The sequence below is a fragment of the Eubalaena glacialis genome, chromosome 1, assembly GCF_028564815.1.
Source record: "Eubalaena glacialis isolate mEubGla1 chromosome 1, mEubGla1.1.hap2.+ XY, whole genome shotgun sequence".
Lineage (NCBI taxonomy): Eukaryota > Metazoa > Chordata > Mammalia > Artiodactyla > Balaenidae > Eubalaena > Eubalaena glacialis.
The window spans coordinates 237,797,407-237,809,478 of record NC_083716.1 but is presented as its reverse complement, the minus strand read 5'-3'; the positions used below and the strand labels follow the sequence as shown (position 1 = coordinate 237,809,478).

Below are 12,072 nucleotides of genomic sequence, written 5' to 3'. Positions count from 1 at the left end.
AGGAGATGCCTTTCCACCAAGGGCGACCCCGTCCCCACCCCACGCACCTCCGGCCGGCAAAGCACGTGGGGAGGGACGGGCCCGGTCCCTGAAGACGCCACAGTCGGAAAACTGACTCTGGAAGGACCCCTTGCTCAGCGCTGGGCGTTGGGCCGTGCGGCCTGGGGGCGAGGGCCTGCGGGGGTCGGGGGTCAGGGGTCAGGGGTCGGACGCGCCCTGCGGCGCGGAAGGGGAGGAGTCCACGCGAATCACCGCGAGCGGCCGGACCGGCAGGAGGGGAGGAGGGGCCGCGGTTCCGAAGCGCCGCCTCCGGCAAACGCACGTGTCACAGGTCACGGGGTGATTCCCCCGAGGCCGGCGGGGCTGTCCTTCCGCGTGCGCGCCGCCGCCCTGCTCTCCCGGGACGAGGCTCGTCGGGACCCGCCCCGCCCCCGGTCCCGCCCCGACCGCGGCGCTCGCTCCCGGCCCCGCCTGCTCCCGGCCGCCCCTCTGCCGGCCCTTTCCGGGAGGAGGATGTACGCACCCTGAGGCGTCCGCGTCCTCGGGGGCAGCTGCTCTGGCGCCGAGTCGGCGCCGTGGGGAGGCCGAGGAGCCGTGCCAGCCAGCCCCGGGGTCCGGAGTATGGACGCGGGACGCCCCGAGGGATGGCCCGTCGTCCCCGCGCGGGGCTGCCCAGGGGGACCGTCGGGGCTCTCGGGCCGGCGAGGCCCATCCCCGAGCCTGTCGCCACTGGGACGCCCTTGCGGGGGTCCGGCCCGTTCAGCCCCAGCGCGGGTTCAGCTAATGTTGAAGAGCTCGGGGGCCGTGGCCTAGGCCCCGTGTCTGGGTGGCTGTCCAGCTGGGAGGAGGGGAGGCCGACGCAGGGCAGTGGGCCTGAGAAGGGGCAGGTCCTGGGCCGGAGGCGCTGCAGGCGGTTGGGGGCTGTAGGGACCTCAGAGGAGGGGTCTGAGCTCAGGAGCCATCTGGGAGGGACAGTGCAGGGAGCTCCCTTTGGAGATCCAGAACCTTCTGGAAGCTGGAGCTTGGGAAGCAGGGTGAATGGGGCGCAGCAGCAGCCTGGATGGGTGCAGAGGAAATAGCCGCTCAAACCCTGGGGGACAGAATGGAGGTGGGTGCCTGGACGGGGGGCTGGCGAGGCATCTTTGGGGAGGGGCCTCAGTAAAAACTGAGCAGACCTGGCCTCTTCCTGTCTGCCAGTCGCAGCCCATTGAGCCAGTGGTTCTAGACAGAGTGGCGGGGATGCGGCGGGGGCCTCAGAATCCCGGGGAGCAGCCTCAGCACACGCACAGCGCTCAGCCCCCATGGGGCCTCAACCATCATCGTCCCCCATAAAGGTACCTGCGAGGGCGCCTCCTGTCAGAGAAAGACAAAATCCAAAGGGGCTAGAGTTTCTCCCATCCTTCTACTCCCGAGGGTCCACATCCAGAAAGAATGACGCTTCCCAAATTCAAGGACATCCTTTAATCATAAACTACTTATCCATAATCGAGCCAGGGGGTGGTTCATAAACACCTTGGGAGACAGCTCAGAACCCTCCCCAGAAACACTGACAGCTACGCCCTGCTCCCTCCCAGCACCTGGGCTGCCCTTCCTAGGGTGGCTTCTAGGTCAATACCTGTGCCATGACCACTCCAAAATCCTGCTGTGAGCTCTTCTTGGGTAGAAGAAGAGGGGACCAGGGGTCTGCTCTGCTGCTGGAGTACCAGAAGCCTTGGCCAGGCTCGGCCCCCACGCCCACCCTCTGGCCTGCCGGGCAGCCTCCATGATCGGGCAGCCCTCCCCGCCCCCAGCCTACACGATGCCCTCCGGGCGCCTGCTCCTCCAGACCACCAGTGCCGTCACGAGCAGGGTCACCAGGATGGGCACCACGATGAAGGGGCAGAGGACACTGCTGGGCGGGTCCTGCAAGGCCCTGCCTGAGACGGGGCAGTTTCTGAAGTAGTGCCGGTGGACGGTGAGGAAGAACGTGTCCACCGCCGCGTTTGGCCAGAAGCAGTCCAGCTTTTGCGCCACATGCCTGGTGCAGTCCGAGAGCTCTTCGTAGCTCCTGCAGATGGAGAAGCAGGTCATCAGTCCCTGGTGGGCAGGGGATCAAGGTGGGACTCCAGCCGGGGACTCCCCACCCCACTCCCCACTGGGGCGAGCTCCCCCAAAGTCCAGGCCCTGAGGCGGTGGCCCTGGCTTTAGAGACACAGGTCCTGGACGGGTCCTGTGCGGGCTCCCTAGATGTCCTGCACATGCTCACACCCCAGAAGGCAAGCTGGGGCTAAGGGATTCCGGGAGCTGGGATGCCACACCAAGGGCAAACGAGAAGGTGGACCAGCCAGGCGTCTTCAGAAGGCAGCCTGGGACAGCGAGCCCTCAGGAGTGGGCAGATCTGCAGCCTCTTGAGCCCCTTGCTGTCTGCATCACCCCGAGCAGACCCCCCCTCAGCCTGAAAGCCCCCCAGGTGTCCACAGGACTCACTGTGAGGCCTCCCATGCCTACCTTGACCTCCCACCCCTCATCATCCCACACTTGCTGAGGAGTTTCCCACAGCACTGTCACCCTTCACTGTAGCGGGTTACAGATTTATTTTGCTTATTGAGTGTAAACACCATGAGGTCAGGGATTTTGTCTATTTTGTTCACCTCTGTAATCCCAGTACCTAGAAGAGTACCTGGCACATGGCAAGAACCAGTAAATTTTTTATTAAAAAATTGTGGTAAAATATAAAGAACATAAAATTTACCATTTCAACCATTTTTACCTGTACAGTCCAGTGGCATTAAGTACATTTCCATTGTTGTGCAACCATCACCACCATCCATCTCCAGAACTATTTCATTCCTAAACAGAAAATCTGTCCCCATTAAACACACCCCCATTTCTCCTTCCAGCCCCTGGCAACTCCCATCTGCCTTTTGTCTCTATGAAATCTGATTATTCCAGGCACCTCATATAAGCTGGCTCTACAATATTTGTCCTTTTGTGATTGGCTTATTTCACTGAGCATAATGTCCTCCAGGTTCATCCATGTTGTAGCCTCGGTCAGAATTTCCTTCCTTTTTAAGGCTGAATAATATTCCGTTGCTCGTACATACTTCATTTTGTTTATCCATTCATTGACGGACATTCAGGTTGCTTCCATGTTTTAGCTATTGTGACAAATGCTGCTGCTATGAACATGGGTGTGCAATTATCTACTCGAGTCTCTGCTTTCAATTCTTTTGGCTGTATATCCAGAAGTGGAATTGCTGGATAATATCATAAGTCTGTGTTTAATTTTTTGAGTAAATTGTTTTTTTATTTTATTTATTTTTTAAAAACTTATTTATTTATTTTTGGCCTCATTGGGTTTTCGTTGTTGCACGCGGGCTTTCTCTAGTTGCGGCGAGCGGGGGCTACTCTTCGTTGTGGTGCGCGGGCATCTCATTGCGGTGGATTCTCTTGTTGCAGAGCACGGGCTCTAGGCGCGTGGGCTTCAGTAATTGTGGCATGTGGGCTCAGTAGTTGTGGCTCGCGGGCTCTAGGTGCGCAGGCTCAGTAGTTGTGGTGCGTGGGCTCAGTAGTTGTGGCTCACGGGCTCAGTAGTTGTGGCACACGGGCTTGGTGCTCCACGGCAATGTGGGATCTTCCTGGACCAGGGCTCGAACTCGTGTCCCTGGCATTGACAGGCGGATTCTTAACCACTGTGCCACCAAGGAAGCCCCTGTTTTTTAATAAATGAAGATTCAGTGTTGGGGGAAATTAAAACGTATTCAGTAGTTTCCAGAAAGTGTCACTTCTGCTCAGGATGGAGAAAGCAACACAGAGTGTTGATCCCATATGAACAGCAAAAAAAGCTGAAGAAACTACAAAATCATACATTTTCTTGAGTCCATCAGAGAGCTGAGACTGCAAGGCAGGAAAGTAACCTGAGTTTCAAGGAGGAGAAAGATGCAGCTGTTGTACCAGCTACATAATAGCTGAACTGCCCAGGGTTTAGTGTGGGCTGGAGGGTCATTCTGGAATTTCTGGGGCCCCAGATGCAGTGAGCGGGGTTCCATGACTCTCTGCTCTTTCCCATGAGGCTCCAGGGGGTGCTCGTGAGAAAGGTTAGGGGCAGGCAGGGGATCGGCTGCTGTTTGGGGCCAGGCACAAACACCACACATTTTCCAAACCCTTCTCACAGAAGCAGCAACAGGCTTGGGCCCCTGGAGGACGAGCAGCTGCTCTGGATGAGCAGTGGCTTCAGCTGAACAGGCCTGAAGCCCTTCCTATTTTCCCGGACCCTTCTCTCCAGGAAGCAAAGCCTTGAGTTGAGGGAGGGACGGCACAGCCTGTTAGCTCCAGGGCACAAGAAGGCACACTGTGCCTGGGAGAAGGATGGGTAAAAGACTCTTTTCTCTTGGGAGAGCAGCAGGAAACCATCCTGGACCTAGGAGCCTGCAAGATACCAAAGTGAGGTCTCCTACCACTGGGGGAGTGGCAGGAATCTCCCACCAAGACCCCACAGATACAGGGCAGAGTCTGGCTGCTGCAGGGAGGAGGAGCAGGAATCCTGAGGTTGAGGGCACGGTGGCTTTCTAAGCTGAAGCTGGACCAGGAGAGAGGGAACCCCTCCCTCTCTCCCAGTACAAACCCGGTATAGACAAGCAACAGCAATCTGCCACAGGGAGGTGGAGAGAGACCCACTCTGTGGCACAGGCATGCAGGGTGGGACACACCACATGAAGGAAAATTCTCTAGCCCCACCCTGAGCGCAAGGCAGTGGTAACCCATTGCCAGAGGTATCTGAGGCCTGTGGTGCTCTGAAGGAAACCACAGCAACAACAAATCCCAAACCCAGCTCAACTCAAAAGATTGACTTAGATCCCACACTAACAGCCTGACACAAGAGGCTTACTCATTTCCAGATGTAAATACTATTTATCTCAATCTCTTCTGTTCTACACATGCAAGTTCAACACTCAATGAAACATTAGGGGCTTCCCTGGTGGCACAGTTTTTAAGAATCCGCCTGCCGGTGCAGGGGAAACGGGTTCGAGCCCTAGTCCGGGAAGATTCCACATGCCGCAGAGCAACTGGGCCCATGCACTACAACTACTGAGCCTGCGCTCTGGAGCCCACAAGCCACAACTACTGAGCCCGTGTGCCACAACTACTGAGGCCTGCACGCCTAGAGCCCGTGCTCCACAACAAGAGAAGTCACCGCAGTGAGAAGGCCGCGCACCGCAACGAGGAGTAGCCCCCGCTCGCCGCAACTAGAGCAGCAACGAAGACCCAGCACAGCCAAAAATAAATAAATTAAATAAATAAAAAAATAAAACATTGGGACCCATTGTCAAAAGATAAAGCAATCAACAGAAGCAGACTCAGAGATGACCCAGATATGGTAACTATCGTACAGGGACTTAAAAAATATTAATACGATAAAGGGACTGGTTGAGAAGGTAGAAAATATGCATGAACAGATAGAGAATTTCAGCAGAGAGATGGAAACTGTAAGAAAGTCAAAGAGAAATGCTGGGGGGGCGGGGGGAACCCCACAGTATCAGAGAGTCCATCTTTGATGAGCTCGTCATCAGACTTGACATCTGAGGAAAGAATTAGCGAATGTGAAGGTGGGCAGTAGAATTACCCAAACTGAAACAAAAAGAAAAACATAGAGCATCCACGAGCTGTGGTAAATTAACAGCACTGTCAATGATGTCAACTCCAGCTTGTAATTTGAGTTCCAAAAGGAGAAGGAATTGGGCAGAAGAAATATTTAAGAGATAATAGCTGAGAATTTTCCAAAAATAATGAGATGAAAAATCACAAATCCAAGAAGGCCAGAGAAACCCCCCCCGCAAAAAAAAAAAGCAGGATAAAAAAACAAAGCAACAGCAACAACAAACAGCCACCTAGACATTAAAGTCAAACTGCTGAAAAATGAAGATGATGAAAAAAATCCAAGAAAAAAAGTCTTGGAGTCATTCAGGAAGAAAGACACCTACACAGGAACGGGTGATGTGAGCTACAGCAGACTTCTTACTGAGACTATGCAAGCTGGAAGACAACGTGTGGCATTTTTCAAGTACTAGGGGGTGGGGCCCCAAACCCCTGTCTGCCCAGAATCCCCTACTCAGCAAAAACATCTTTCAAATATGAGCTTGCAATAAAGACCTTTCCAGAAAAAATGCTTATAGAATTCATTGCCACCAGACCTGTGCTTCATGAAATGTTAAAGAAAGTTCTTCAGTCAAAGGAATATAACAGAAGGAATTCTGGACCCATACAAAGAAATGAAGAGCTCCCTAAACCGTATAAATGAAGATATATAAAATATACTTTTCCTTATTTTATCCAGGAAGTGAGTACATGGAACAGAAGCCATAAGTTAACATTGAAGAGATGCTCAGAGAGGTATTGAAAGGCTGTAGAATGGAAGAGTTTGGGGCCTCTCCAGCACCCAAGCACCCCTCTACTCCAGCACCTATCATACGGTCTCTCAATCGCTAGGTCACTGTTTTTTCTGCCCTGGCTGCCCTCTGGGTCGTGACCCCAAGTGCACAGGGCACACAGGGCCTCCCTCAGTCCACGTGAGCAGCTAAGTGGATGGGGCACAAGGGGGGAGAGAGTGGGCAGAGGCAGTGGAGGGTGTGCAGGACCCGTGCCCACAGGGGTGCATGGTTTTTCTAAGTGAACGAGGACTCATGTTCCAAGTAGAAAACAGAAGTGGAAAAAGCCACAGGAAGTCAGGACAGACTGGGTCCCATTGTGAAAAAAATGAATTAGCACACGTCAAGGGCCTGGCACAAGGTAAGTGCAAGTGTGTCAGGTATTATTAAAAACCAAAGTCCAGACTTTTGAGCTGGTCGTCCATCAACCACAGGGCTGCATGTTACAAACACTAGCTTGAATGGTCGTCTTTTTCCCCACCTCAGACCCACTGAATCAACGTGTAGTTTTAGGTGTTCTGCAGACGCAGTGACACACAGTCAGTCCTAAATGTTGTTCCCTACGCTCTGCCTGAGGAGTGAAGCTGGGATGTCCCTAGAAGGAGGTGGTGCCACCTCTGGGCTGGCCAGCCAGGATGGGAAGGACCCCTGACCCAGGGACCCGTGACAGCAGGGACCCCACGCTGAGGCCACGCTGAGGCTGAGCCGGTGGTGGGCTATTCTGGGACGAGGCACTCTCTCCTTGAAATATCCTTCCAGTCTGCAAAGCCATCCCCGTCTAAAAATATCCCTAATGTGCAGTCGGCTGCCCACTTCATCCTGTTTATTTATACTGAAGTAACAGCTGAAACTTTCAATAAATATTGTGAGCCCTGTCAGCAAGGATGTGATAAAAGAATTTCCTCCAGAGTACAGACATTCTTCTGTTCAAAAGAACATTGTACTGACGGAAGGGGCCAAAATAATCATGAAAAAATATGCTTGCTTTCACCCTCTATTTTCAGTTCTCATGTAATGGAATGATTATCCTTTTTTTTGGCCAGGATTTTCTATTCTGGGCCCCTAAGTGAACTTTGCTTGGAATGTTCCTGAACACTGTGGTGGGAGTATTTCCAATATATCTGGGTCCCAAGTCAAGGCTTCTGGTACCACGCTTCATGGTTGTTTTACTTGTTTGACAAGAAGGTGCCCACTGATGCCCACAGGGGAGTCGTCTGCTTTGGGGACACCAACTAGCCCTGTCTGGCCCTGACGTGGAGTATGTGTGAGTCTGGGCCCTGGTGCCCTGCAGAACTGGGTTCAAATCCAGCTCCACCTCTTATGCTGAGGGATCCCAAGGGCCGCATCTCACCCATCCAAACCTTGGTCTCTTTATATTCAATGAAGAGACAGGTACCCACCTGACAGGGTTACTGGGCAGATCAAGTTAAACAAGGTCAAGGGCCTGATGTATAACAGGTGCCCAGTAAGTGGACAGCTTCCTGACAACTGGTGTGTGGCCCCTTAAGGGTCCATTTCTTATTCCATAAACTCGTGTAAACGTTGACCAGGCAATGTGTGTCTAAGCCCTCAGAATATCTGAGGAGGAACCACTATTTTGGTTCACTTTCTCTGGACCAGTATTTGCTTCCATCAGCCCAGGACAATTCACAACCTGGTGGCTTCCAGCAGCTTTAAATACCTGCTGGGAGGAGGGGAGGTGGCACCCCCGGCACCCTGGCAGCCGGAGCAGGTGAAGGTGAACAGGGCCCATTTGAAGCCGGCCTGGGGAGCCTAATAAGCAGCTGACAAAAATGTCTAACCTCACTTTTAAGGAAAAAAGAAGCAAACATCCAAATAGAATCCATTTTCAAATGGAGAATACTCAGGACTTCCCTGGTGGTCCATTGGGTAAGACTCTTCACTCCCAATGCAGGGGGCCCAGGTTCCATCCCTGGTCCGGGAAATAGATGCTGCATGCATGCCACAACTAAGACCTGGCACAGCCAAAATAAATAAATAAATATTAAAATAATAATAATGAAAGAACAAGGTAATTTAAAAAATGAGAATACTCAGTGCTGGTGAAGGTATAGTGAAATGAGGCGGGTGCTTGCATCATTGCTAATAGAAGATAAACTGGTAAAATTTTTCCGAAAAGCAGTTTGGCAATTATGTATCGAACTTCAAAATCACGGACAGCCTTTGAGCCAGTAATTCTATTTCTGGGAATTATCCTAAGTTAATAACATGAAATGTAGTCAAAAATAATGTAAGAAAATGAACATTACAGATTTATAATTACGAAAAAGAGCAAAACAATAGGACAGTGATGAAAAAAATTGCTTATAAGAGCCTCGGCTATGTAGCTATTAAAATGATATTTAGGAGGAAAATATTTACGTTACAACGTTGAACAAAAGAAAAAGCAGTTGAGACCAACTTATACAAACAATGTGGTTTCAGCATAAAATGGTCCAGGTAGGAGGGGAAGAGCTCAGAATGTTAGGAGGACTTGTCACCACTAGAGGGTAGTGAGATGAATGGCTTCTATTCTCCTGTCTCCGCTTTGGGGGCATTTTCCAAGTTTTCCTCAGTGAGCATACATTAGTTTTATATTTTTAAACAGCTCACTGAGGAAAAGGCCTGCAGAAAACTGGACACTGTGGTCCCTGAATCTGCAGCCGTGGGGCGCACATTTCCTCATTTCTGGGGCAGCGGGGGCCTTCGGCGCAGGGGACTCGTGTGCGGCTCGAACTCCCCAGCAGCTGGGAGGACCGGGTGGGAGGACCGGGTGGGAGGACCGGGTGGGAGACGGGCTGAGACGGGCTTGCTGGGGGCCCGCAGGCCCGGCTGCCTGGGGGGTTGCACCTTGCCGGAGGCGCGGCTCCTCCACGTCTGGCGCCGCCCAGGGCTCAGAGGGCTGCGGTGGCCCCTGCCCGCCTCCCCGGCCTGGGGAGCCCAGTCCTGCAGACCCCGGCCCTGCTGAGCCAGCAGCCAGCGCGCGGCCTTTCTTCCCTCCGCCCACCTACCTCTGCTCGAGTTGCGTGGGGTAAACCCCGTCCCGGGCAGGGCAGCGTCCCCACCACGGGGACACCCTCTCTCCCAGCCTCTGCTTCCAGCACGAGGGGTTCTCCCCCGGCCACTCCAGTGGAAGGAGCTCTGGGACCCCCCTCCTAGGGGGCACCGGGCTGGCAGCCCTGCTCCAGGCGGCAGTGCTGGGGCCTGGGCCCCGCCAAGCGACATAATGCGGCAGTTCGGTGGCTCACCCGCCAGCGGGCCCTCGCACACCTTCAAGGCGGCAGAACTCCGGATGTCCGCTCACTCCCCGAATGTCCCCAGGGCCTCGGCGGGCCGGCGGCTTCCCTCCATCGCTCGCCTCCTCCCGGGTCTGGGTGGCCTCCGGGGTGGAACGGACCTCCCTGCCGTCCCCGCACGGATGCTGCGGGGATTAGATGCCCGGTCCCGAGGGGCGTCCGGACCTGGGGGCAGGGAGGGCCCTGAGGGTAGGTGGGGGGCTCCGAGGGCAGGACCCCCTTTCGCACCCATCCCCGCCGGCTCCCCGCCCCAGGCGCCCAAGGACTCTCGGCTCCCAGGAGCGGCCCCCGGCCTCCTTGCAGGAAGGGCGAGGCTACCAGACGGCGCCCCCTTCCCGGGGACCTCCGCTCCTTGGTTCCTCCTCCCCTGATCCCTTTCCTAGGGACCCTAGGGACTCCGCCTTACCTCGCCCCTCGCAGTCAGCACCCCGCTCCCTCCCTCCCCCCGGGCTCTCGAGTCTTCTCCCTCTTCAGCAGCCCGGCGCATCTGCCCCCGCCCTGCCCGCCAGGTGAGGGGCGTTGCCGCTCTGCAGCCCTCGCTCCTTCCCTCCTCCGCCGGCGCCCAGAGACTGCAACGTCCGACACCCGTGACCTCCCCACCCCCATCTGAAGCCTTGGTCCTGTGCACAACGGGCGTCCACACCTGACTCTCGGGATGCCCCCCACCCCAGCCCCATCTCTCATGCCTGGGAAGCCTTGCCCCCTCTGAGTTGCCACGAATCCCCCCATTTCCGGGGGTCCCCTCCCCTCCTCCAGCCGTGTCACTGTGACCAGGAGTAGGCAGAGTGACTAGCCTTGGTGGGTTATTAACAACCACATTTCTAATACCAGCTTCCACTTCTCTGCACTGAGCATGGGCCGGGGCCTGGGCATCTCTGCACCCCTTCTCCTCCCCCAACCCAGCTTAGTGAGGGCAGCCATCAACCCCCTCCCCTGCTTTCCTCTTCTCTGAAGCCCTGGGCTCCATCCACCATTGGCTCTTGGGGCCACAGCCCTGGCCTCTGCCTTCCGCCTCCCCCAGACCACTGTCCACAGACTCACCCTTGCTTCAGGCCTTCAATGCTCCCTGCTGCACCTGTGCTGGATTCAAAAGCCCTCATGTGGCCCCCACCTCTCCACTCTCAACTGTACCCCCTCCCTCTCACTGGCCACCCTGGCTGATACTTCTGCCTCAGGACCTTTGCACAAGCTGCACTTTCTACTTGTAAGGCTCTTAACCCCATCTTTACAAGGCCGACATCTGTGTATCCCTCAAATGTCACCTCCTCAAACAGGTGTTTTTTAATGCTTCAACCTCATTTGGATCCCCCGGCAAAGGGGGGTTTTCCATCATAGTTGTGCCTTACTTTGTACCTGTACTTTAACTGTTGATTATTCACTCACTGTTGGTCTCAACAACTTGACTGCAAACACCATAAGGGCAGGGAGAGTGTAGGAAGAAAAACCCCACTCAACCTGTTCACAGCAGCATCTCAAAGGCAAGAGAAACAAAGGCAGAAGGGACAGAATGAGACAGATCTGCCTGGAGATGTGAGTAGGACAGCAGGAGTGGTGGTCTTAGCAAACACAGCACATTCCAGCGCAAAAGACAGTAAACCGGAAGAGGGGGCGTTTCACACTGGGAAGAGTGTTATCGTAGCTTCATAGGACGAAGACAGCCTGCCGCTGTGAGTAATCGCGACGGACTCAACAAAATCTTCAGGTTAGGTGCATAGAAACTAGTATAAAAATGAAAAATAAAGTTAATAAGCCTGACTCAGTGACTATATGATGAAGTTTCTATCCTACAGAGAATCAACAATCTTTTCAAAAGTCCCTGGATCCTATTTAGGTCCAAATAAAACTTGACAAATTCTCAAAGTGGAGATTTTAAGTCAGTATTCTTTGCCATAATATTAGAAACTAGAAATTAGTGAGAAAAGGATAAATTAAAAAAAGATGGGATCCCTAGAAATGGAAGATCACTCATATAATTTTAGGGTCAAACAAAGATTTAAAAATTCAACGATAGGCTGTTAAGAAAAAATAATGGCAATACTGAACGTGAAAATCAGTGAAATATAGGTAAAACTGAATTCTGAGAAAAATCTGCAGCTGTAAATTATCTTATTACTAACCAAAAATAAATGAAAATAAATGAAGAATCCAAATCAAGACATTTAAAAAAAGAACCACAAAATAAATCTCTCCAAAGGGCAAATAATTTAAATGCATTAATAATTATTAAAAAATAATATTTATTGATATTTTAAAAAACATAAAAATGAAAAAGTAAATTCAACAGTTGATTCTTTAGAAAAATAGCTACAATGAAATAGTCACATTTCTGGATAGTCTAAGCCAGAAAAAAAGCAGAGAAAACACCACCATAC

General features: G+C 53.0%; 1 protein-coding gene across 1 annotated transcript in view; it reads right to left on the bottom strand.

Annotated features, from left to right (window-relative positions):
* Positions 1–1,650: 1,650 nt before the first annotated feature.
* The window catches only part of RAMP1 (receptor activity modifying protein 1), a 51,770-nt gene continuing 41,348 nt past the window's right edge, over positions 1,651–12,072 (bottom strand). Inside the window, exon 3 of the mRNA XM_061206212.1 lies at positions 1,651–2,047. Within this exon, the coding sequence (XP_061062195.1) occupies positions 1,792–2,047 (256 nt within the window). The 3' untranslated portion in view covers positions 1,651–1,791. The remainder of the gene's footprint in view (positions 2,048–12,072) is intronic.